Here is a 24,481-nt window from a genome sequence, read left to right as displayed (position 1 = left end):
ATTACACCTGAAAAACAGCCACCGTCGTTTCCCGGTAACCAAGGAGGAGACTGTCCTCTCCGTTCATGCGAGTGGTTTTTCCGGGAGAGGGGCGCCAACGATTATAGATTTGATTGACACGGCGGTTGTGTCATGGCGATGGTTGCGACAATACCTATGTTACCTGGACTCGCAAAGTGGCCTGAGTGTATCGGCATTTTGTCAGGTATTTATGTCCAATGACGAAGTAAACAGTTCATGTGGCCCTAATGCACCCTGGTGTAATTGAAACCCTTATACGATTAATAGCTAGTCAAAATAGCTATAATTGCAATTTATAGACATATGCTCTCTATCTTTATTGTCACTGAATTCAATGGAGGGGTCGTCCAGGGTAACGTGCTTGTTTTTGACTGTCAGTGCCCCATGTGAAGGCCCACAGTAGCCACGGGATTGATTCCTGACAGCTACTGCTTTTTTCTTCAGATTGATGATCGGTAAACACAACTGTTAGCTACCTGTGTGAGTAGATACACACTTTAAAGTGGGAGAGATGGGTTTTAATGATGCTTAAAGAATGCTTCCTAAGATTGAGGCATTTAGGTGAGTAATGCAAAAGCTTTGCACTGTATGGTCTTCACTCACTGTCACACCCAATGAGTATGGCGTAAAGTTGTTCACTGCTGTTGGGAGAACCCTGCCACAAAAACAGTATAGTACATTTCCAGTGATGCGACAAGAAAGGGTAATTTCTGTACCGCCCAGAATTCATTCACTTTAAAGTATACTTGAAATTTGTCATGTTATGGTAGTAATTTTATAGTTTTGGGTTTTTTCGGTGTCTGTAATGAATGCGCTATCTGTGTCAGGCTGTCATTGTAACGTTGTGGAGAAAACGCTGGTCAGTGGATGGAAGGTGTTGGCCGAGCCTAGAAAAGACCCAATCACCACGTGTTGCCGCTGGAACGGTATCGAGTGGCGGTGTACATAGCCAGATTTTAGTCATCGAGTAGGCTTAAGGCGTTAGACGATGAATGGGCAAGCCTTTTAAACAAAGGCCGCTGTCTAACGGTGTTTTTCCAACGCGCTGTTGAATGCGAGTTAAGTAAGCGGGGAAAACGAATACACCGGTTCGCCCGACTCTGTTCAACGACCCCGTGGGATATGTTGTCGGGTATAATATTTTAATGTTAAGAGTTGGAAAGTCGTGATAACAAATGAAACGCTGTCACCCAAAATCTTCCCTCCAATGGAACATCAAGTTGTCCCTACGACGGTAAACTCACTCTGATTATTTTTTGCTTTCCCTTATAAGTTCTATCTCTAAGTTTGCTAGGTGTCTGTACGATTGGTAGGGTAAAGTTTTGTACACAACGCAAACTTTGTGGTGTCAATTTCGGTTGTAAAATATCACAAGGTATTCACAACTTGATATTTCTGCCACTGGGCGGAGTTAAGAAGTTTCGATTTCATGACATGACAGTTGCTGAAACTTGCATGGGAAATGTAAACAAGATACACCAAGAACACCGGGACTGCTTCGCTAATTTCATCATCTATATATTAAGCAAGAAAGGAAAAAAAATCGTGAGGGTTGTACTATAGGCGCTGATGACATCAACACCGAGTCAACGGTAGCCGCCACATCCCTTCAGATGAAAAGCCATTACCCCCCTTGGTCGAAAGTCAAACATGCAAACACGATCCTGAAAAAAGTGTGTGGACAAAACGTTCGGAATTTATATTTATCTAAGCGTTTGCCCGTTATGTTTATATCGATCAGTTAGCAAAATAGATCCCGTTTAGTGAGCACGCGTGCTGCTCCACTCACTTAGGATATGATTGACAAGTTCCCGACAGGCGACCAATGAGAGAGCCGTTTGCCCAATTAATTAGCGTTCAGTGAATGCATGGCGATGAGGACACTACGGAGAAGTCACGTCGTAGCAGACTTAAGATACATAGAGCGAGACAAGTTGCACTTCATACGATACTGCCTTTCACTGGACTAATTGCAGTTCACTTGCTAGAGAGCCGACTCGGACAAACCAACGGGAGGACCCCCCAGTTTTAACGAAGTCAGTCAAACATCAGCGGGTGTCAGTCACTTGTAACCCCCAGCTTGACTTACTAGCCTGAATATTGCCAAGTGTCCGAGCAAGACTTAACACACTAGATACCTTGACTCGGGGGAAACCCACTACACTTCAGCATCTATGCATTTCGGAATGGGTAAGCCACAAATCTCTCTTTTTCTACGGTTCATTGAAAAAAGTCCAGCTATCACCAAGAGACGAGGAGAGGAGTTACTCTCTCCTCTGCCTCGGTCCAAATGGGAAAGAGACCCCAAATCTCGTTTAGCGCGACGAGTTAAACAAAATTGACAGTTTGGCTAACCGGAGTCATTGTAAGATCATGTGCCATAGACGATAAGAGAAACAAAACTCGTTCTGAATACAACAGATTATTTCCAGATGTGCTGTGTGCCCTTGTCAGGACAACTAAACAGTCGAATTCGTGAGACTAGGCAAAATATACAAAAGACCGCGACGGAGCGTGTTTAAAGCACGAATATATATATTGAATGGTGCCCATACTGATAGTCTTTGGCCCGAGATTGCCCGCCAGTCTGCCTAGGCGACGCTCTCTTCGTACTTCTTTTGCGGACAGCTGTATTCGAAAGAGAGGTAAATTTAAAAGTAAGTAGGAAAATCTTTAATCAGAGGACACATTTGCCATGATTTTCATGCTTACCCGGCCATCTCAAGACCGTTACGCTTTTCTTGTCCGAGGGCCGTGTTCATATGTATTTCGTCGGGAACTGCAAATTGTGTTTTTGTTTGTTGATATTATATGTAACGTTAAGGTTGAACTGCTCCAAAACAGTGTAAGACAGGACCACATAGATCGTGATATCGCCTCGAAGCCAAGGCGTTTTGTCCTTCCAGCGAAATGTAGTATTCTACCAAACAGTGTCAGGTTCGAAGAGGCGAAGAGTAACACCTTCAAGATATTGTAAAATCTATACGATTTAGATTTTTGTAGTTCAGCTAGCATATCACATTGGTTTGTGTTATGTGGCATACGCAGACCACAGTGATAACTAAGGCCAAACGGAGTTGAGTCTGAAGATAGGACATTTTAGATTCGAGTAGTCAACTAACAATTTTAAAGCTTCTTTTTTGTGATCGGAGGTACTACTGAAGTCCTAAATACAAAATCCCATTTTGAAAATACAGCCTGTTATATGGTAATTCTGAATCCTATAAAATTGATCCCACGGCGAGATTTCGAGAACTGAAAATGGCGGACAAGCCTAGCTCTGGAGCCACTCTGACGAACACATTTACATGTCAGTTTGACGCTATTTAGTAGTTGCATGCGATGTTTCTACATTTGTCTATTCTCAGTCAGAGAATATACTATCCATTTGTTACATGGAAAGTCGATTAAAAACAAAAATTTCCTCTCTTTAGCCAAACTTTGAAACAACGAGAAACAGCTGTTTGTGCAAGTTAGCGTTCACTAGCGGAACGTAAACTTCTTCGCTGAACCGGATCAAATAGAAATCCACCCATGCATAATTATAAACCCACTAGATTTATCTTGCAATTAAAAAGTTATTATTTCATCATGTTCTTTGATAACCTCGCGATGTTTAGAAAGTTGTGATTAGATTTTGGCACGCTATGAGAGCACGCTCTTTTCCCGTTGAAAGATCCGGTAAATAGTTACCGTACTGCAGGACTTTTTTAGTCGGGACTTCCTTCAAATATTCCGTTCAACTTTACGTGTAAAAGTCGGATATTAATAGATGAAAAGAGGCATATGGAATGCAGCTGATAAATTAATTAAGCTTTTCTGTATTCTATTCATTCAACATTCAATCGCCTTTCTTTCTTATTGAACAAGAAATCACCAAATATATTTTGAAAACAATTCGAAGTTTATTTTTAAATCAAAAACATTTTCTTCTTCCGAACACCACTGTCTTTGTAGGAGAATTATGAAACAGGTTGGAGTCTGCGGTAGATTTCAAAATATTTTCCCCTTCAAAAACATCAACTGTGACGTCGAAGGAAGTAAATAGTTTGCCCGGAAACGAAGCCACGGTTGCTAACATTACCGTATTTTACTTTATCTCTACAGGAATTCGGCTGTTTCGATTTGTACAATATATACGCAGTAAAAGCGAAAACGTCCTCCTTTGACTTCACAGTTTCTTGATGCAGTATTTCAAGCCTTTGATCAAACTTTGTTGTAGTGTTCACTTTCTCTGTGCTGACAATCCTAACCTTGTTATGCTCACAGGTTTTTGCTGATAGAAAAATGCCAGTTTTTGGATTGTGAAAACGGTTCAGCCTTTACCAAGTTTTGTCGAAAGCTTTCAAGTACTGATGGACAATAATCTCTGCGTGTTTTTGCTTACTCTAAATTATATTTTGAAAAGTGGAAAATAATTGCGCACGATTTTCAGTGACCGATCGCATTGCCTCAAAATTCATGTACGTAGCTGTGCCGAAAGCCATGACCGCACAACGTGCTGAAAACAAAACGCAGTTTAATGTTTTGCAAAGATTTGCGAAATTGATTAAATTACAAGTTAACCATTTTATTCTCGAAGTGTAGTTGTTGGCTACCACGAGTTGCTTGGCCTTAATTACATCAACTTTTGCGGGAATTGTTGACAGCTAATTTCAGGTAAATAGGGTTGTTGTAGAGTGGAAACAAGCACCCGCTAAAGTCGGAAAACTGTTCATGATCTGATGAAAATCTACTCCTCTATAAACTCTGACAAAATCCCATCTGTTTCAAGCTTCAAAAACGCCACCACTCTGATTGAATTCTGTCAGATATTATTGAGTTTCATCGGGGGAAATGAACGATATTTACCGGCAACTTTGGGTACATTTTTCTCGGTGAAAATTGGCCGTATGTTTGAATTTGTAGTTCTTATAAACATTGATTTACTAGGTTTAAATTAGCAATTGAATTTGCAAACAGCGATCCAGGTATCTCACACTTGTTTGCATCTACGTCGCGACGTTGAATGCTCACCAGATTAAAACATTCTTGGCCAAAGTGGTCGATTTTGCACCGTATTATCCCCTTGTGTACTATGTCGTTTTGCAATGTGTTTTCGCGCTGTTTAAATATTATAAAGTCGTTTATCGAACATAGACAGCTTGAAAATCCAGTGTACACACAATTTAAATCTTCGTTTATTGGTAAAATTATATTTAAATGGGAAATTAATGTACATTCCTTTCCCCGTGTTTCTTGTCAGAACAAACATTTGGAGAGGTGAACCAACTAGGCGGGGTTTTTGTTAACGGCCGACCGCTGCCAAACGCAATTCGGTTGCGGATTGTGGAATTGGCTCAGCTCGGTATTCGTCCGTGCGACATCAGCCGACAGTTGAGAGTATCTCACGGCTGCGTCAGCAAGATCCTGGCCCGCTACAACGAAACCGGGTCTATTTTGCCCGGTGCGATCGGCGGCAGCAAGCCACGGGTCACCACTCCGACAGTCGTCAACCACATCAAAGAATACAAGCAGCACGACCCAGGTATTTTCGCCTGGGAGATTAGAGACCGTCTGATGGCCGACGGCGTCTGCGACAAGTACAACGTGCCATCAGTTAGCTCCATAAGCAGAATACTCAGAAATAAAATCGGGAACAACAACATGCAACATTTGCAGCACAGCAGTTATGACCCGACCAAAGACCATCGACCAATCTACAATCCCATTTATCCGTATCCATGTCCAGGTGCCCCATCTACCGTTAACAGTAAACCGATGGCGACTAATCCAGGACCAATCAGATGGCCATCCTCGCACTCTGTGAATGACATCCTGGGATTCAGACACGGCCAATTGATAGAGCATCAAGGTATGTGTTAACTAGTCTCTTATCTATCGACAGTTCATGATGACCAAATCAAAGTTATTCGCTCCTTCAACACATTGCAGAGTCATGGTGAACTTCATTCGCGTTAATGTCAACGTTACCATGATTTTTCAAACTTCCGACGTTCCAGCAATCTTGATGAAAATACTTTCCATTTTACAAATTTATTTTATTTTAAAAAAAAGTAGTGTTTACACTTAAATGGTCGAAACGATATTAGCGCAAATTTTCACATATGGCATGACCGTTGACCGTAAAATACTTAATATGGAGGGTTGTTTTGAGTGCCCTCTTGTCGAAAACATTGTTCACTTTATGTACTTTATGTATGAAGAGCTCTACTATTTATACATTACATACGTATAATCGTTGATTGATTTATTTTTGTCACTAAGTGCCGTGTATCAGGCACACTGATGTGTATATCTGTATGTGTATAACTTTCAGGGCGGTTTGCCAGGCAGGTAGGTATACGGTGTACGTGCAAAGAATATGTACCTTCCGTTGACCACTTTTGGCGTTGGTCAAAACAATTTTTCTTGAACTTTTCACTTTAATAGTCACACATACATAAATTCTATCTTGGACTAGACATTTGGAATAGACGTTTGATTTCAGATGTAGATCCTCGTACCAATTATAGTTTTAAAAAGAACGGACCTGGAGTGCTAAACACCGACTGGAGAGTTTTGCTTTTCGACATAACACACGCGTTGGTGTGCCGGAGGTCCATTGTTGCAAATGGCCACTTAACGCCTTTCAAAGTTCTTTATGATATTAATAAAATAAAAAATCGTTTATCAGGAGGCTAACGGTAAAATGGATATTACTTAGTTCGATCAAAAGCTAATCCATTGATATCGTTTGATTCGACTGAGCGATGAAACGAGTAATTGAATAGAGTCCCTGGCTTCTTCCTGTGTGGACGGAGGTTGCAAATATAAGCGAAAGACACAAAACCAACACTAAAAGGCGCTAAATTCGTATGGTATCACCACAGCTGGCTAGAAGTCGCGTATGATTACCTTCGAGCGCCTGTTTGGGAGAACAGAAGTTTGCAGATATGTGCTTTAGTTCCGCATGGACAGAAATCTCCGGTTACGATTTTGAAAAACGAAATCACAGACTTTTGACTGTTAAGCTATATAGTCATTCTAGAAGTCGTGTCTTTTCTTTCCTTTGACATGCATGTCAGTACTGGCAAAGTCTAATGTAGTTTTCGCACGCATCCGAGTAGACTTGAAGAGAGTTTTCCTCTCAGGGCTGTCATTCAAACATGTGTAACAAAGACAAAAAAACTTGATGCTCGGCTGGGGATAAAGCCTCTCACTGACCTTTACCGTAGGAAAACAACTTCACGTTTGTCATTCTTTGACCGGATGAAGAATCTCAGCGCTGTCGTACAAACAAATGAATGCGAATCTAAAAGACCAATAATAAAATAAGAGACATTATCTCCTGAGCAGTTTGTTGTGTTTACAGTCACTTTGGACACTTTATTATTGAAGTATCGTATACAATCTTCATGCCCGCCCCCACAATACAAAAAATCTTACTCGGTATTGTGGTCGACTATTTTGATTTCTCTCACCGTGACATGAAAGTCAGACCACCAACCTTACATGCACTTTTGCCACATCGTTACATATAAGTGCCTGACTGGCCCTATCGCAACCTGTCGCGCAGAAACGGAGGGGCTGGGCAGCGTCGTGTGACACCGGCAAAGTTTTTTTACCTTGAAATCGCATATGCGGTGTCCCCTTCCTCAAATATTTGCGTGGAAGATGGAAACTCGGCTAATTGCAAGTGTTGAAATGTTGTACAACATTCTCAGTAGTATCTGGTCCGCCTAAATTACTGGAGATCAAAGCGTCTCCGCAGACCTAAGTTGTTTTCTTTAATCTCGCTGAAACGTATTTTCAGAGCTCTAAAGGACAGTCAGTTCTACGACAGGACAACACCCTTTCCCCGGGAGTAATGGTCAAAACATGTGCCCAGGGAAGGACATAAATATTCAGCGCTAATCACCGTTTCGTGTATTTCACGAGTATTTGTGATGGTGGTTTTATGTGTGTGCCCTTCGTCTTAGTGTAATTATTTAGTTCGGGTTGATTTCAAACTTCAGTTAGGGGTACACCACTGAGCATACAGATTTGACAGGGCAATCGCTACTGTTATCTGGCACTGTTTTCAGCGACTGTCTGTTACCGTCCCGTGAATACTAAGAAGCGGTCAAATGAATGCCATATATTTACGCCGGTAAGTCGACAGGAAAATTTTGTATTAACGTCAAAAGTACTAGACAAGGTCCCTAGAATGCTACTCACATAGTTCTTTCGAAGCCAATTTTAGGAAAACATCGTGCATCTTCCTATCGAACGGCCATGTAGGTACTTACCAATTGCAAGGTGAGGTGTTATATATATATATATATATATATATATATATATATATATATATTAAAATTCCTAACTTCTTAAATGTGAAAACAAAACACAGAAGTGATGAAATTAAATGATGTCCTTGTTAAGCAAGCGGACCAGGAGAAGTTTTCATGTCTGTGGGCGATACTTGCTTAGTTTCATGAGATGCTGCCCACTATTTACATGTATGCAGACCTGGATTCGTTGAAGAAAGAGGATTGGATAGATAACTATTCACCGCACATAGATATGCAGTCAACAGTAAGAAATTCAAGCCGTTTAATATAAATTATTGATGAATACAATATGACAGAGTTGGCTTTTTCGTTATTGAATTTTAGTTTGTGTGGCTCTAGAGAAAAACTGGTTTGTTGATGACTTACGTAAATTTCCGTTCTCATGTAATTTGTCATATAGTAGGACGTGATATCATCATATAGTCTAGTAAGAGCCATGAATGAGCTCAGCTGGATGTGGAAGAGAGTGTTTTGAATAAATAAAACGAAGCACGAGTGAACATTAATTAAACTTGTGTCTCAGAAGTAAACATTAGGATATCCTGAATTTACACAAGATACGTTCAATACAATTATGAGTGTTTGCGGATGGAAACACGTTTTCCATTTTAAGAGCCGCATGCAAGTTGTAAACTTTCAAAAAGTACAGGTCGGGGTAAAATTGGCACTGTGCTTAACTTAAAATCAAAATTGTAGACGTTGGAATATGAAATTCAAGACATAGAAATCAGTATTGAATGAATACTGGATGAAACACTCACAGTTTGACGTTATCATTCCAATTTACACTCATCTTTCAGAGAAATGGCATATTAGCATCAGTAAACGGTGCCTAATATCATCCTAGCTTTCTGGCAATAGTGATCAAAATGAGGTATTGGTTTGGTAACTGCCGACCACATGGAAAATGTCCGTCGAAAGTCAAAGCATTACTTCTTTGAGTGTGTCTAGCTTTTTCTCTTTCGTGGGGACGTAGTCAGAAATTTGTTGTTTGGTATATCAAGTAATAATTTTCTTCAACATCAACATTTCACAAGAACGTTTTCTCTCTCTTTCTTGCAGCCTTTCTCATCTGCTGGCAATTCCCATACTTTTTTATGTGACATTTGAGCTGGCTGTAAAAAACTATCAATTTCTGTGTGTGCACTTGAGTATCTTGGATGACGAAACTGTTAATCGTACATTTCTCATCGGACATCGTGTTCTGATCCCCCACAGTAGGAGAAAGTTATCGCCGATAATAAAACGTGCCAGTGGCGGGAATAGCTTGTCTTACGAGAAACCAAAACGTCTTGACAGAGAACTGCAACAGGGTAAAATATCTTTACTTTTCAAATTTCAGCTTCAATTTCCATGATAGTTTAGTTATTCTCGAACTATCCCGGTGCCATTTAAAGAGGACTCAAAATTTGGTTTCATTAAAGATCATTCCTTGCACTCGCCGGTCAAAAATCACATTGTTTATGTTTTGAGTGCTAAATAAGCCGTAAAACTCTGCGGTAAAACCCTCGAGCAACACGTTCAGCAGTGGTTTGTAGCCATCTCTTGACAGTGACGGTGGCATGACGGCGAAGGTTGACTTTTTTTATGACCGTTTAATCGGACGTACACAAGCGTGAACGACGTGCTATAGTTAGCAGTCTCTACTGAATGTCATGTTCTTTCATGCTTCGAAGACTCGGAGTGACTTTTCACCCACTTGTGCTATTGTGAACAAACACACGGCGGGCCTGTCTTGAACACAGATTACCCAGCAAAGGATCAAGCAATGTCCACAGGGAGATGGTATTTCAAAAATACTGAGTTAATAAATGTGTAAAAGCAAATGTGCAAAGGAACAATCTGCCGGTGAAAACTTGTAATATAATTTATGATCTCCATATTGTTGGCATTCCCCTTAAACAATAAAATGATGATATGGAAGTGTGTCTGCCGCATAATAATCTTTCCATCAAAAGCCAATTAAAATCTCGTTTCCGTTCCGATATTTGCAATTTCTTAGAGAGATATCCGTAGGAGAAATCTGTGGTTGACCCTAGAAGCTATTATTTTCCATTCACTTTAGTCATGTGCTTTTCACCTGCAAAGTGTGTTTCGCCTTGAGCAGTGGACCGAATTGTGTGAAGGTTTTGATGCATTGGAAGCGTAGCAAAGCTGAACTCAATGCCGGAAAAATAATTTGCAATGGTATCAGCTACGGGTTGAAGGCTGCCATTGGTGTTCACAGCATCGCCTGATGCGTTCAGTCACAGACATGATAATGCTACCATGGTGTAAAACGAAACCGAGCAGCCTCGCTTAGGGCCCTCATACCGGAATGAGAAATCCCTGAACGGCACATTTGCGCGATAAAAAGTACCGCAATGAGCTGATAACTTGCTATGAACTAAAAAAGAGAAAAATCTGTCTGTGAGGGGAGAAACTGATTTTTTGCAAATGTTTTCTAGTGCACCGATAAGTTATAAGTAATTTGCTTTTCTTGGGCTTTTAGGGATAGATCCTCCATAAATCCTGTGTCTGAAATTTTGGAAGCATTTTTGTATTCCTTTCAACGTCGTAATCCGTGATGTGGATTGTCAAAAATGGACAAAAGTTGCGGCTTGCAAAGTTTCAAAGTGACAAACAGTCATTTCCAAAGTATGTAACCTGTGTATGTTTCTCACGGTCTCGCTTACACGATGATGTATACAGATGGGCTTTTGGGGGGACGCAGGCAGGAACTGAGTGTATTACATCAATCAAAAATTCCTCCACTCTTTCTTGTTCACTCTAAAGATAATGGCGACAATTCATCGACATAACTAAATGCCACTCTAAGAATGCCACCTCAATTCAAGACTGAATATATGAAATAATAAAGTCTCTCAGGCTGCCTTTTGTTCGGTGCTACCAAACACGGGATCACTTTCAGGAGATCAATTTCACATGAAATCCGATCATGGCTACTACCTGTGAAATGCTATTTCTAGCGTTATCATAAAATCAAACTTGCAGCCAATGGCTGCCAAAGCACACTTGAAAAACACAACAACAAAAAACAAAATTATTTATCATATCATACAGATGTAGGGGTTTATACAAAAATATTGAGTCGTGTCGAGACGGTTTCTCGTTTTAACTATTCGGTAGGCATACATCTACGTGTGTGTGTTAAAAATAAAAGAAGTAAAATCCCTGCACATCCTAAAGATTACATGTCATGAAGGTAATGAGCAAGCGGCTAGATTCTGAACAAATCCCCTTTGTTCGCTCAATAACAGCACGGAGAGATCGCCTGTATTCATCGCTGTCATCATGTTGTCGGTAGAACCGGTGGAGGAAGGACGACCATCGGCCGCAGACATCAACAAAGGCAAACTTTGTTTGCTCGGCCGGCATTTTTCTGACAGGTAGACCAATCCGTTGCTTTTGAGGCCGAGACTGCGATCAGATAAGAGAGCGACGGTATCTACCCGAGTTGACTTTCATGTGGTCGCTGAAGAGTCGCTTAGTTAACAAATAAAAGTGAAGATTTCCTTTTAGTGTCTATTTTCCCATGACCAAAAGTCAATATTTTAACAAAGGCTTTAGAGCGTGGCGAGAGCCGTTCGCATTTTATCATAACAAGGTCTAGCCAACATCAAACTCTCTAAATTAGACAAGATTTTATTAACTACTTAATTCCCGCGCGTATTGGAACTTCATGGAATATAAGAAAAACACCGAACAAAACACATTTCCAAACAACACCCATGCACCGGGATACGTTGGGTCAACCTGAGGCTCGTTCAGGTGGCGTTTGGTGGTTCATTTTCGATTGGATGCCGACTGACCACAACAATCCTCTAAGATTTCTAGCCCATTACGACTTTTAGGGCGCTCGCCGATTCGGTCTGTCGGCCAGCCGCAAAATAATTCATCGGACGTTTGATCATCCAGGCGAGCTTCTCTGTGCGTTGAATAACGCAAGCCGTCAAACTCACAGAATATTCTGTACACTGCCGAGCATTCAGCACAGTTTTCTTGTGTATGAGATACTGGTACAATGCTAGCTTAAGTTTCCTAATATCATGATGATCATTATCAATTACTGATTTTTGCGTATACCTATCAATGATATGGAATTATCCTATCCTTTAAAGAATTATACCCTTAGTAATTCGTTTCGAACATGAAAGACTCAGCATATTGTAGGAAATAAGCAGCTTTCTTGTGCACATCTAACATTCGATTTCATGATATCAGTAACATAAGACCCATCGAGTCGTCATGGTATCAAAACGTAATCGGCACACAGAATTATTGGTCTTCTTTAGGATTCCTTGAATATATTTGAGAACCATACATATCTGAACGTGTTTAAATATCACCCCATGGAAGAAGCGATTGAATCTGACTTTTTGGACAAAACCGTGTGTTTTATGTCTCTGCGGATTCGGGAACGTCTAAATCACGGTTACAAGGCTTTACTTTGGCAGTTTTAGTTGACAATCAAGACGAGCTGCTGGAATCTTTTTCTTCGTTTTTTTTCATGATTGTCTTCAACATCAGCACATCAGCAGTTTGGTTTCAATATGTCAACGTAGTCTTACGCTGCCGTCGACTGCTGTATCATGTTCATCTTTACCTTTCTGCCTTACCTTATAAGTGATCTTGGTTTGTGTACTGGTCGGGTGAATGTTTTATGTTGACACGAGGTCTGTCGAACAGAGCATTTGAAGAACAAACCGGCCCGAACAAAGGTTGGGCAGGTTCGTTCTCCTTTGTGTTCTAACGTACATGAAAAAAGGAAACCCCTATGCAATCATCATAATACGCCCACGTTCTGGGCATGTAAAGATGCAAGTACGTTCCCTTGCCATCAAAATAAAAATAAAAGCTAACATTTGGAATCGGTCCGTCATCACTTTATTTTTCCGAATCCCTTATATTTTCAGATGTACCAAAATTTCATTATCATTGAAAGCTTGTTTTTCCCAAAGAAGCCCGTAAAACTCCAACCTCAAATTGTGAATACACGCGTTAGTTTCATAAAGGTGAAATATCAAAGTGACCGAAGTCTGATTTAGAATTAGACATTGACATTGACAAAACATACGTGTTCAATGTATGTTCAAAGTACACAATGCGCAAGGTCTATGGAGAAGAATTCAATTATTTCTCCGTTTTCTGCGCGTCATATTTTCCTCTAATAACCATCTTTTTTTTCTTCATGTTGAATTCTAAGAGTCCAGGGAAATTTGAGTCACAGATCTGTGGAAACCTGAAAGAAAAGTTTCATTGTTTCGTTGTGGATTTACACAATAGGGGTTAAACGAAAATAATGTCTTTAGAACTTTGCAGGGAATTCGAAAAAGGAGGCATCGCTTAAACCAATCAATGCCAATTAAATATTGCATATCGTAATAATCATTCCATGATTTCTTACTTTCTGCGACGGTTGACAATATGTTGCCACGGACAAGTCTGAGTAAGTCCCCATATCTAAAAGATTGTTGGTCAAAAAAACCGAAATGGAATACACACGAAATCGATATTGCATACTCCATCCCTTAGCTTTCACAATTACTTTCGTTATTAATAGTAAATCAATGTTATCGCTTTGACGCGCCTATCGCTTAGGAAACCAAACATCGTGCCTGCAGTATTTACCTCCATTTTCGTCAAATTTGAACAAAGGTGATGGAAAACGAATGTTTAATAGCGTTCAGTCAAATTCGCTTGTTGAGAGGAAAGCGAGGCAGAGATGTACACAGTCAGTAATCAATGTTTGAGAGAGGCTTTAAACATTTAAGCACTATTATACCACTCTAAGTACCGTTTAATTAATGTGTAATTGCAATAACAAACATGACGGCGGGCTATCTATTCAAACAGCCTTTGGGCACAGGCTATGTGATTTACTCTGTCAGAATTAACAACAATCAGCCTCGTCCCCTGAGACGGACGCTGTTATGTTTGCATTAGCTTTTACAGCCCGATCGTTGGCTTTCAATTAGTAATATCAGCCGAAGCTATCAAAGCATAACAAATTGGGTGAGAAACAACGCCGGGGTGATTTGCTCACTGCCAATAATTTCGCCGGCTGCGACGGCGATATCCCCTGGAACGGCGGTCTGTGAGTCGTATAGTACAGTCGATAAGAACCACATGTATCGACCCATGGCCGTAACGTTACCACTATCCGAACAATGTTTCCAGTTCAGTCCTTTCCATGGACTGATGCGTTCCCCTTCTGGTGTTCATTTCGTTGTTGAGCCAAAACTCCCGTTTTAATTCTCCAGTGTTCACGGGTATGTGTGTACATGTGTGTTCATTGCCATTATCACAAAGAGAGGTCGTTTTGCTTTCCAATCTGTGATTGCCAGGAGCCAGAATAGGTTCAAAAGTGGAGATAAAATCTCAGATCATTACAAAAACGGCTACGTTTATATCATCTAAAATAGGACCTGAGACTTTCCACAACTTTAAACAGGGAAGATGTTTGTAGTCGGAGCTACCGTTCATTGGCCCACAATGCAGTATTCGTTCATACAGTCTACGTACCACGATTACATTAGGTATTTGACGACCATACATTTGCAGCCGATCAGTGAAAATGCAATATACATCACAGTAATCGACATGAATGTACTAAAACAAAATTAGAGTATCACTCGATATCTTTAAACTCTCTGTTAGCCACTGTGGCAATCAATGACAGTCGTCTTTCCCACAAAGGGGACACAACCAGAGTGGATAAATCTTTCAAAGTCACTTGACGTCAAAACCACAGATACGCTATCAATCAGTCCATCTAATGGAGGAATCATTGGGTCAAGAATCATAATATTGTGCGCCCGTTCCATTTTATTGTCGGAATATCGGTTATTTTTACGGACACTATAAAAAGCAGCGCTGGTCAAATGTTTTTGAAATCAAAGGCCGTTGCTGGTGGGAGCTAGCGTCAGGAAGGCATGTGTAAACCAGGTGTGGGTGTGCATGTGTGTGTGTGGAGTGATGTATTAAGTGAAGTACAGTATTTATAAACTAGCGAAACAGTAGCCTACTCTGACTGCTTGGCATGGCAGATATTTTTTCTGTGGATTTCCTCATTTATATCATCATAATTAAATGGCAAAATTAAAATCAATATTTTCTGAACTTATAGTTCATTTTCCTTTGGAAATTCAGATTCTCTCGAAAGGTACCCCAGTATCCCCTTTTGGAAATTATTCACCGATTATAATTCAAACAAGCAAGGGCAGTTTCTAAGTTAATTATTGGAATCGAGCCAGGGATGTGAGTTTTAAATAAAAGTTTGGATAGGATAAATTGTCAAACAGTCTCGAATAAGGAGCGGCTTATATTGTTACCTGCAGTGATCTTTGTCGAAAATGGAAAGATGTGCCCCGCATCAGTGCGGAGTTGAAGCTGTTTTTAAGTTATCGCAAATAATTATTGTAGTATCTTAGTGTTTGTGACAACAACACTGAGATATTACAGGCTTTTATGTGAAAACAATGACTTTCCCGACATTGTAAGTATCGTGGTTTTGAATAATATTGTCGTTTTATTGGAATGAGAAGTCTGCCAAAGAACCATGGGAAAACCGCCCACGGGTCGTCCCTGATCTTTACGAGCTCCTAGAACGATTTCCTCGGCCATTCCGTGCTATTGACTCTATGTTTCATCACTGCTTGGGACTCGATAGAGCACGAAGATCCAAGTTGATTCTTTTCAGTGGAATCTACCGATCACCCTTGGACGTTATCTGGTCCGTTGTTGGTCTCATTAGAACAACTAGACCGTACCAACAACTTAGATTCCAGTAAATCCAGCAATAATTACACCATAAAAGTTCTAACCAGATTTAACTGCGCGATTGCAATGTCCACGAAGCACTTGTTTACATTCTTGGAATTTCAACCATTTTACGTCATCATTTTCAATTTCTCGCAAGGTTCAAGTTTGATTCGCGCAAAAGAGTAGTTCTGGTCTTTTTTTATCAGCGCCATAGGCAACTGTCAGTGGAAAAGTTTTAATTTCGACTAGAGTGAAAATCGATAGATCTGACTTCGTATTAAATTAAAACCCCCGATATTGATTTTTTTCGGTACACAGACAATCAGTTTGCTTTTCCCTGAGATGTGATGTCTACAGTCACGATTGGATCGTTTTCTGTCACATCTCACAACGTCATGAATCGAATGATAACATTTCTGATAGGAGTGGCCGCCCAGGTCCACGGATGGATAAGAAAGGTTGATCTGTCCATAGACCCTCGAGAAAAACGAGTCGAGGGTCTATGATCTGTCCAACAGCAGAGCGTGAAAATGTTTCGATGAATTTTCCAGATGTGCATGTCCTTTCTTGTTGCGTTTGAAAGAACCATTAATGTCAAAGTAAGTTTCGTGTCTGTGACACACAGACAGGAGTGGTTCCTATTAGTGACACAGACATTGCGAGGGGCATGCTACAAGTTGTGGTCGAACATGAAAATAAAGACATTATCCTAATACTGACACGTGTCATATGTGATTCAAATATTCGAACCGTACAGACGCCAAGTCATTTAACAATCGTTTAGCTGAAATAATATTTGAGTTCGAATGAAATTTTAATAATTCGCTGGCGGTAACTCTCTGTTCTTCGTTATAAGTAGTGTTATTTTAATTGATGAGAACAAATACGATTGAAGAAATGCCGGTGGCGAAATTTGGCCTCTGAAAAGTTGTCGCAACCTGAAATCATTGTTTGTTGTGAGTACATCGTACCGCTTTTAATGGGGTTTTGATTTTTAAACGAAAACTGAGAGATTTCCTCGACATGGATTAAATTAGCCGTTTTACCGCGCGTCAATATTTGCCGTATGAAATACAAGAAACGCCCGGGGACGGGAATTATTGCCTAGTCACGCCCGAACGTGGGACGGTGCTTAAAATTGCCGGAAAACGAGTCATCTAGAATCGTCGCAAGATTAGTCCGCTCCAAAAAATGGATGAAGCCCCCTCTCCCAAAATGACACGCAACGCAGCAAATGACTGCAAACGAGAATGACGGTGACTTCGTGTTATTAATAAAATTCCACAGAGGGATGAGTATGAGAGCGGGGGTCAAAGGTCACAGGCTGAAGTAATGTGTTGAATAACGACGAGCATGGGAATACCAATTAACGCACGTCTGAAGCTGGCAGAACACGATAAAACAAATAAGCCCCAAGGTGATTAATTGTTTTGCAAATAAATGCCTGTTTATTTGTTTAGCCCCGATGAAGAGGTTCTGCGGACAAGCAAGTAAGGTTTTACTAAGGACATCGGCTGTGTGTCTGGGGACACGACGGGTGGAACGGTGATACGTAAATTCGGTATTATATAGATATGTAGCCCTTTTGAAGACCCCCCTGTTCGAAATGAAAGCGTTGTTTTGTTTGTTTTAAAGTGTCTCAGGCTGATGGATAAATTGATGTTCTTTGCAGAAGGTATCTGTTGCTATCAGCAAAGCCGTTTCGCTTCAACTGTAATGCACTACATTGAATCAACAACAACATAGACACAGATTTTGACTAGAAAATCCAGCACCACGACGCCAATCACGTGGTACAGTTGTGATGCTGATCCCATATGACTGAAATAGGTCTGTAGTGATCTATTTTCGGTTTTTCAGAACCAATGGTATGCTTAAAGTGTCAACAAATAAGATCTCCGTGACAAAGTTTCTTCAATGTGTACAACTGAATATTACACCCGACAAAAATCTCACAAAAGTTAGGAAACTGAATTTCCCCGGATGAAGTTGTAATTTGCAGTGAGTCATCGTGCTGGACAGTTGATGTAATGGTGACTTTGTTTGAAATTGGCAGAAATGCGTCTCCTTCAACAATTTTATTCCGTTTGTGTATGCACAATGCACACCTTAGTAAATGTAGTGTACTCTACATTAAATTCTGTATTGCTGTCTCCAGATGCCAGCCACGTTGCATTTGAATACACAAACAATCTAAATAAATTAACCATTGAATAAGTTATTTCTGACTCCCATCCTTCCAAGACATCAGCGGTATTCGTTTCATAAAACCAAGAACTTCCGCCAGCATCGACCAAATTTTAACCAATATTTGGATATCCTTCGCTACTAGTGACAACTTTGAATTTATCGCTGACGAAAGAGAAGGTGGCCTTGTCGGCCTGCTGGGACGACTGTGCTTTGTCCAGTAAAATGAAATATCTGTACATAGGTCGAAACGTTTAAATTTATCGTTGTCCTCTACGGTACTTAGTAATTCTGGTAGTTATCTGCGATTCATTGATTGTAAGGGTGTTGCCTTCCTACCGACACGTTTCATATAGCTGAACGAACTTATTCCCTTGGCACTAACTATGAAAAAGTTGTTTCTCTTCGACAAAGATCGACCTCTCTAGTCAATTCGATCCACTGTGAGACAAGCTTTACAGGGATAATTTTTCATCCTAATATCTATTTTCCTCGGCAAACGTGCTTTTCCTCACAAGAAGACATGCTAGAGGGGGAATTTGTTTTATTTACTTTGACGGAATCACAAACAATCAGCGTGGTTTTTACACGCTTAGCAGCATCTGGCATGGCATGACGGAGATCTGGCCGCTCAACGTAACCTGGAAACAAGTTTTTAAAACGGCCACTTCCTGTCATCGCTCTGGGCCAGATTTTGCTTCAGTGGTATTCTATTACAGCCAATAACAGTATAAATAAATAAAACTGCGATCGACGCTGTATTTTGAATTACTGTGAGGTGCAGACGTAGTTCTGTAAATGTTTTACATGCTTCGATGCAGTCGGTTTGCTGTTAACGACACTATGGGTGAATGTGTGTCAAACTTTTCCTTCTTTATCAGCTAGACTTCGCATATGAAGGAAAGCTACCACTGTGAGACTTATTTAGACTTATTAATTGTCATATTTGTCTACATGTAACACCTAAATGATGAGGTAAGACAGAAAAGGGAATTTTCCGGCGAACGGTCATGGAACAATTTAAAAGTTATAGACACAATGATACTGCGCATGCACGAAAATAGTACCTTTCCGCGAACACACATGACATGAAGGGAATATTCAGAAAAAGACATTGAACTTTTACTGAAAGATGTATCAATTACAGTTAATGCGACGTAACCATCTCTGCAACATGAAGAAATACATTTAAATTACTTTTGATTTTGTAAGCAATGACCAGAAACTGCGTTTTTGATATTATTATCGATACCCGTTATTCCATTGGCGTAGTCCTAGAATGTGTCTGAAGCCCCAATTGGCCTGGCCCCGGTGCCAACTAAAACAATTGAAACGGGTGCATGTTATGCAAAACTGTTGCCAGTTGTACATAGAATTCGGTCGCGTACTTAACACAGGGCGTGACATGAAATGCTGTTGGTAACGTATAAACTTCTGGTTACTCAAATCAATTGTAATTACCTTGAAATAAGTACATAGTGTGGAAGAAATAATTTTATCTGTCTATTGCCATCAAATGCAGCTAATTTGTTTCTATTTTGTAACTTTGGTTTTAGAAGCTCGATATTTGTTAATAGTCTGTGTTGAAGTAGGAAGTATATGAGTAGAAAAGATAATTGCACGTCGATACATGTTACTGTAATGATGCGCAGTCTGAGCAACTCCATAAAGCCGTAACAAAAAGCGACGAATACAATGAACAATGACATTAAATGCACGACACGATGCCTTTACTTGCTTCTCAATTAAATCAATGCTCCAAGTGGTGCAGACCATATAATATGTGAGTATGAAATAAAAACTTGCTGCACCGTACATTGTGAAGGTTGGCAATATGTGAAAGAAGCCACCAGCTTAATGCCACTTATAGTTCAGTCATAGATCCCAAAGAGTATGCCACAATACCCCATATAACCGTTCAGCCTGTTGGCGAGCTTTAGCGTATGTTATGTCGTCGACTTTTCAAGCAAATCTTAAGGTTCTGATAAATATAAATGGCATGTGAATTAGTATAAAAATGGTTAAAATATTGTCCAAACGACAAACGATTTGTCCCTTTAAGCGTACAGATGCGGCACACCAAGTTGGTGCGATGTAAGTTAGCGGCTCAGTGTTTCATGGACGTGTGGATGTAACACTAAATATCGATTGTATTGGCAGACTTATTGATTTATTGTGGTTCTGTATTCCAGGTCCGTTCTCAGTTTACCCACCACCGGAAAGCAGCAATCACTCACACACTGCCATCGCCGAGTACTCCAGACCACCGCCTCCGACACACGGCAGCGGTTACCCAACACCGGGTGATCATCAGAGAGGTACCGTCGACCCACAAAATGCAGAATCAAAACCACACGTAGATGCAGACACCAGCAAATTACAGATATCTCAGGCGGTATGTTAAATCGGATTCTCTATAGAGACGACCACTAACAACTACCTATATCAATATGACAAATACCTATACTTATAAAACGACGACTGTTTAAGTCACACTTGGTAAAAATCTTATGAATACATTTATCGTACCAAACATAGAAGTAACAGTGGTTGCCTTTACAGTGAAATTAGTACCAAATTACACAGAGAGGTTACCATTTCCGACATTTTGTCAGAATAGAATAACGTATCAAATGCATATTTTCTGTAAGAATTTTCGGTATTTAAGAGACGCGACTACAAGCCGCTACTGTAACAGCAGCCGTATTGCTAAAACCGACAAGTTGCGATGTCTGCCCGTTAGAGTATATTTTTTTATATAAAATGGTTATCTTAACAGGACCCAACACTTTCAGCAGTTGGCAATTTTGCACCGTCGGGTTTGACGATATCACCGTACCACCCAACACCTACCTACGTACCAACATACGGTGCCACGGCACCAATACCAAGTTCCCTGGGGCATGGCGTTTGGCCTACTAGTGGTTTCGCCTCTGGAGCCACAACAGTAGCGGACTCAGCAGTACTAAGACCGGCACCTCTTGCGTACAAGCCGGTGGTGACGACGTCGTCCTCGTGTTCAGGTGAGCTTCAAAATATTAAGAAAACATACAATGTGTAAGCATGAAATGCCTATGTATATATATGTATATATGTATGTATGTATGTATGTATGTATGTATGTATGTATGTATGTATGTATGTATGTATGTATGTATGTATGTATGTATGTATGTATGTATGTAGGAAGGTAGGTAGGTGTATATATATATATATATATATATATATATATATATATATATATATATATATATATATATATATATATATATATATATAAATCTTACACGGGTAATTTTTTCAAACCCCAGAATAGTTGCAGCGTGCTATTATCTAGTTTGCTCTTGAATCAAAGTTGTGAATTAACAAGGGTGACATGACATATCTACCACTTTCTTTTGTTCGGAAAAACAATAAATAACTTATAGCTGTTCACGTCTTTCTTTCAGTTGAAGGTGGTACTTCAGTACACAAGCATAATCCAACGATGCATTTGATTCCGGCAACGCATGCGCAGTCGGCTAGCTAATACGAAGCCAAGTCTACTTTTACTTGTCTTGATCAGAACTCGAACTTGAAACTTAGGGATGGAAAAGAGTGCTATTCTTCGTGAATCCTGTTTTGCTGACGACTCTTCAAACAACCATTATTCACCTCTTGAAGTTTGACATACAGAGAACTAAAGGACAATAGTCCTCAAGGACAAATGCCTCAAGAACAACAAAACCGGTGCACTTCTACTTGACCTTGATGATTCCAATGGAAAAAAAATGGTCGCAGCCACACGACCGTTCATGGGAGAAATTATTGTTGGACAAGAAAGAAAAGAAGTATGCAATAAATGTGTGCATAGACAAGCCACAAAACAGATTTGAAATTAGAGACGGCACGTCACACCGAGGCGGATGGCATGGCTGGTAGCGATAGCAACTAAGTCTGGACTCCACAGAGGCTACTATGGTGGTATTTTATGACACTTTGTGCGTCAAAACATCTTCAATGAACCACAGAAACTTTTCACCGATGAACGGTGTTTGTTAGCCACAGTACTCAGATCTTCCACCCCCAAGTGATTACCATGGTCGGGTTACCATGGCAATAACCAGGTCAGAACGTCGACGTCACATGACCAACCTACCTCTGCGGTTGCAGCCGATATATGCCAGCATATCCGATGACGTCAAGACGATTCTACGCCAATTACATGCCAGTTCTGAACTGTTCAACCCGAGCACGAACGTTACGAACACTTCCAGGTTTGAAGTTTTTAGGAAACCACAATGAAAATCTTTAGGACAGGAACCACGCAAATGCCAATTTTTCACATTTATTAATTTTTTAATTGTAATTACATTAGACTAGTATTTTATGTATTACTATTTTTACCTCGGAACGGCTGCATTGATATCATATATATATTTTTGGATATTCCTTGTTGAGGTTTTAAAAGTCAATAATCCAGAAGACTTTTCAGATTCGTATGCAATCATTTGATGGTGTTTTATTTATGCATATATACAGGCATGAACACATACGATCGAAGATAAATATTAATCAAATTTCATTGAAAGATGGGAGATATTAGGAAAAGGCTATTTAATGACAAACTTGAAATCAAAAGGTATCACTAGTTTTAAAAAAATCGGTTTGATTACATTGTTCTTGTAGGCCAGGCTCGAATTCCAAACTCGTGCAAACAGTATGGTATTTTTTGTTCTAAAACAAAGACACAACATCGAAAGATTATGTGCAAATGCTAAAGAGGGCGCTTTTCATTGAGTCCGTCGTATTGTGCGACTTATTTCCGCGAAGCTGAACTCTGATGACGGGTTTCACGTTGTGTCGCTTTCGTTGTAATTTTGCAGACAACTCAATTTTAAAAGATAGGAAAGAGCGTCACGTAGTGTTCTTAAAATATCAAATCAAAAAAAGAAAATACCTAAACCTTTTCTTGTGCCTTTTCTTTTATGTCATTTTTGTCACTTTTATGAAAAGAATATAATAAAATTCAAAAACGTTAAGACACGCTGATGGGTCTTATCAGTTTATCTGCAACCTTCCAATCTTTGATTGGCCGGACCAAGTTGATGAATGGAATGGTGTACGAGTGAATGATAAGTTTGTAGTTGATCTCAGTGTCACCTTCGCTGTCCTTTTGTTCGAGAGTAAGCCGTGTGGCTGAAGTGGGAAGAGAATGGTAATTTCAACTTGATTGCTGATCAATTTACACGACGTACTTCGTCAGAGCTTTGAATTCAGTATCAGTTGTACAAACACCTCCCATCCTCAGGCTGGTTTGAGTGACGGATTCCCCTTCTTGCTGTTATGTGGGCTCCCGTGTGAAGTCTGAAAGCATATTGGTGAAAGCGCTGTCGCACTATATTATTCTAATGGCCACCTTCACTCAGTATGTTCCACACCCATTGTGGCAGCATTCACAAAGTATGACATTATACTTCTAAACTAAGCCATTCTGCTATAAACCTGTACTGTTGGCTGTGAAGGCAAGTTATCAATTAATCGGACATCGGTTAGTTTTTACCCCACGCTAGTTTGGCAGTCATCACAAAATGATGTCGCGCTCCAAATCGTAATATCATAAGAGAGTGCGGGTTCGCTTTGATGATCTAAACAGTCACCAAAAATGATCGAGCTTATTCATAATGTACATTGAATCGCAGACAATAGCTAATACTATCCGCGATTGAATAATTTTACACTGTTTCCACTTTCGCCCCTGGCAATCTTATGAGAATGCGCATCTATAAGCACACAAAAGCTGTATTCTAGACTAGTAAGGCCCTCGTTCGATTTACATAAGCCCGACGAGTGGACAATGCGTTACTGTATCGAAGTCAAAGAGTCTTTGCTGTGAATAGTGAAATGCTCTGTTTCTGTCTATGATAGTGTTTTCTATTTGGAAGCTTATTATCGACAACTGCATGCCTACCATTTTAGTGTCAGCCACATCTGCTGTTAATCCGTGTAGCTGGAAATTTGGAACGGATTTTTCCAAAGGTTGTAACCAAATATCCCTACAAAACGCGACTAGAGAGGTAAAGCTGATGCGACTATTACCGGGGACACAATTCAGATGTGACTAGCGTTATAAAACAAACTGACTTCGGTTGTAGACCCTTTCGGCCGTATTTTTTCAGTTTAAAAACAATGAGTTGATCTTATGTTGTCCGTTTTTC

At 40.1% G+C, this 24,481-nt stretch overlaps 1 protein-coding gene across 2 annotated transcripts; it reads left to right on the top strand.

Moving 5' to 3' along the window:
• Positions 1 to 1,117: 1,117 nt before the first annotated feature.
• On the top strand, positions 1,118 to 23,311 carry LOC139148998 (paired box protein Pax-9-like). Of its 2 annotated transcripts, none has more exons than XM_070720487.1 (5): positions 1,118 to 2,211; positions 5,267 to 5,875; positions 20,477 to 20,679; positions 21,064 to 21,307; positions 21,734 to 23,311. In XM_070720487.1, the coding sequence occupies exons 1-5, from the start codon at positions 2,196 to 2,198 to the stop codon at positions 21,811 to 21,813; spliced, it is 1,152 nt and encodes a 383-aa protein (XP_070576588.1). In that variant the 5' UTR covers positions 1,118 to 2,195; the 3' UTR covers positions 21,814 to 23,311. The 2 variants fall into 2 exon arrangements, with proteins under 2 accessions (XP_070576588.1, XP_070576587.1); XM_070720486.1 differs by lacking the exon at positions 1,118 to 2,211 and adding an exon at positions 2,438 to 2,678 and having other exon boundaries at positions 21,734 to 23,310.
• The last annotated feature ends 1,170 nt before the right edge of the window (positions 23,312 to 24,481 follow it).

This window comes from Ptychodera flava, chromosome 14, assembly GCF_041260155.1.
Source record: "Ptychodera flava strain L36383 chromosome 14, AS_Pfla_20210202, whole genome shotgun sequence".
NCBI lineage: Eukaryota > Metazoa > Hemichordata > Enteropneusta > Ptychoderidae > Ptychodera > Ptychodera flava.
The sequence above is the reverse complement of the archived record's forward strand: the minus strand, read 5'-3'. Positions and strand labels throughout refer to the sequence as shown.

Coding starts and splice junctions, on each gene's coding strand:
- LOC139148998 (XM_070720486.1), top strand. CDS start 2,564: ATGGTGCCCATACTGATAGTCTTTGGCCCGAGATTGCCCGCCAGTCTG. Junction 2,679..5,266: donor AAAGAGAGGTAAATTTAAAA/GTAAGTAGGAAA, acceptor GTTTCTTGTCAG/AACAAACATTTGGAGAGGTG. Junction 5,876..20,476: donor CCAATTGATAGAGCATCAAG/GTATGTGTTAAC, acceptor TCTGTATTCCAG/GTCCGTTCTCAGTTTACCCA.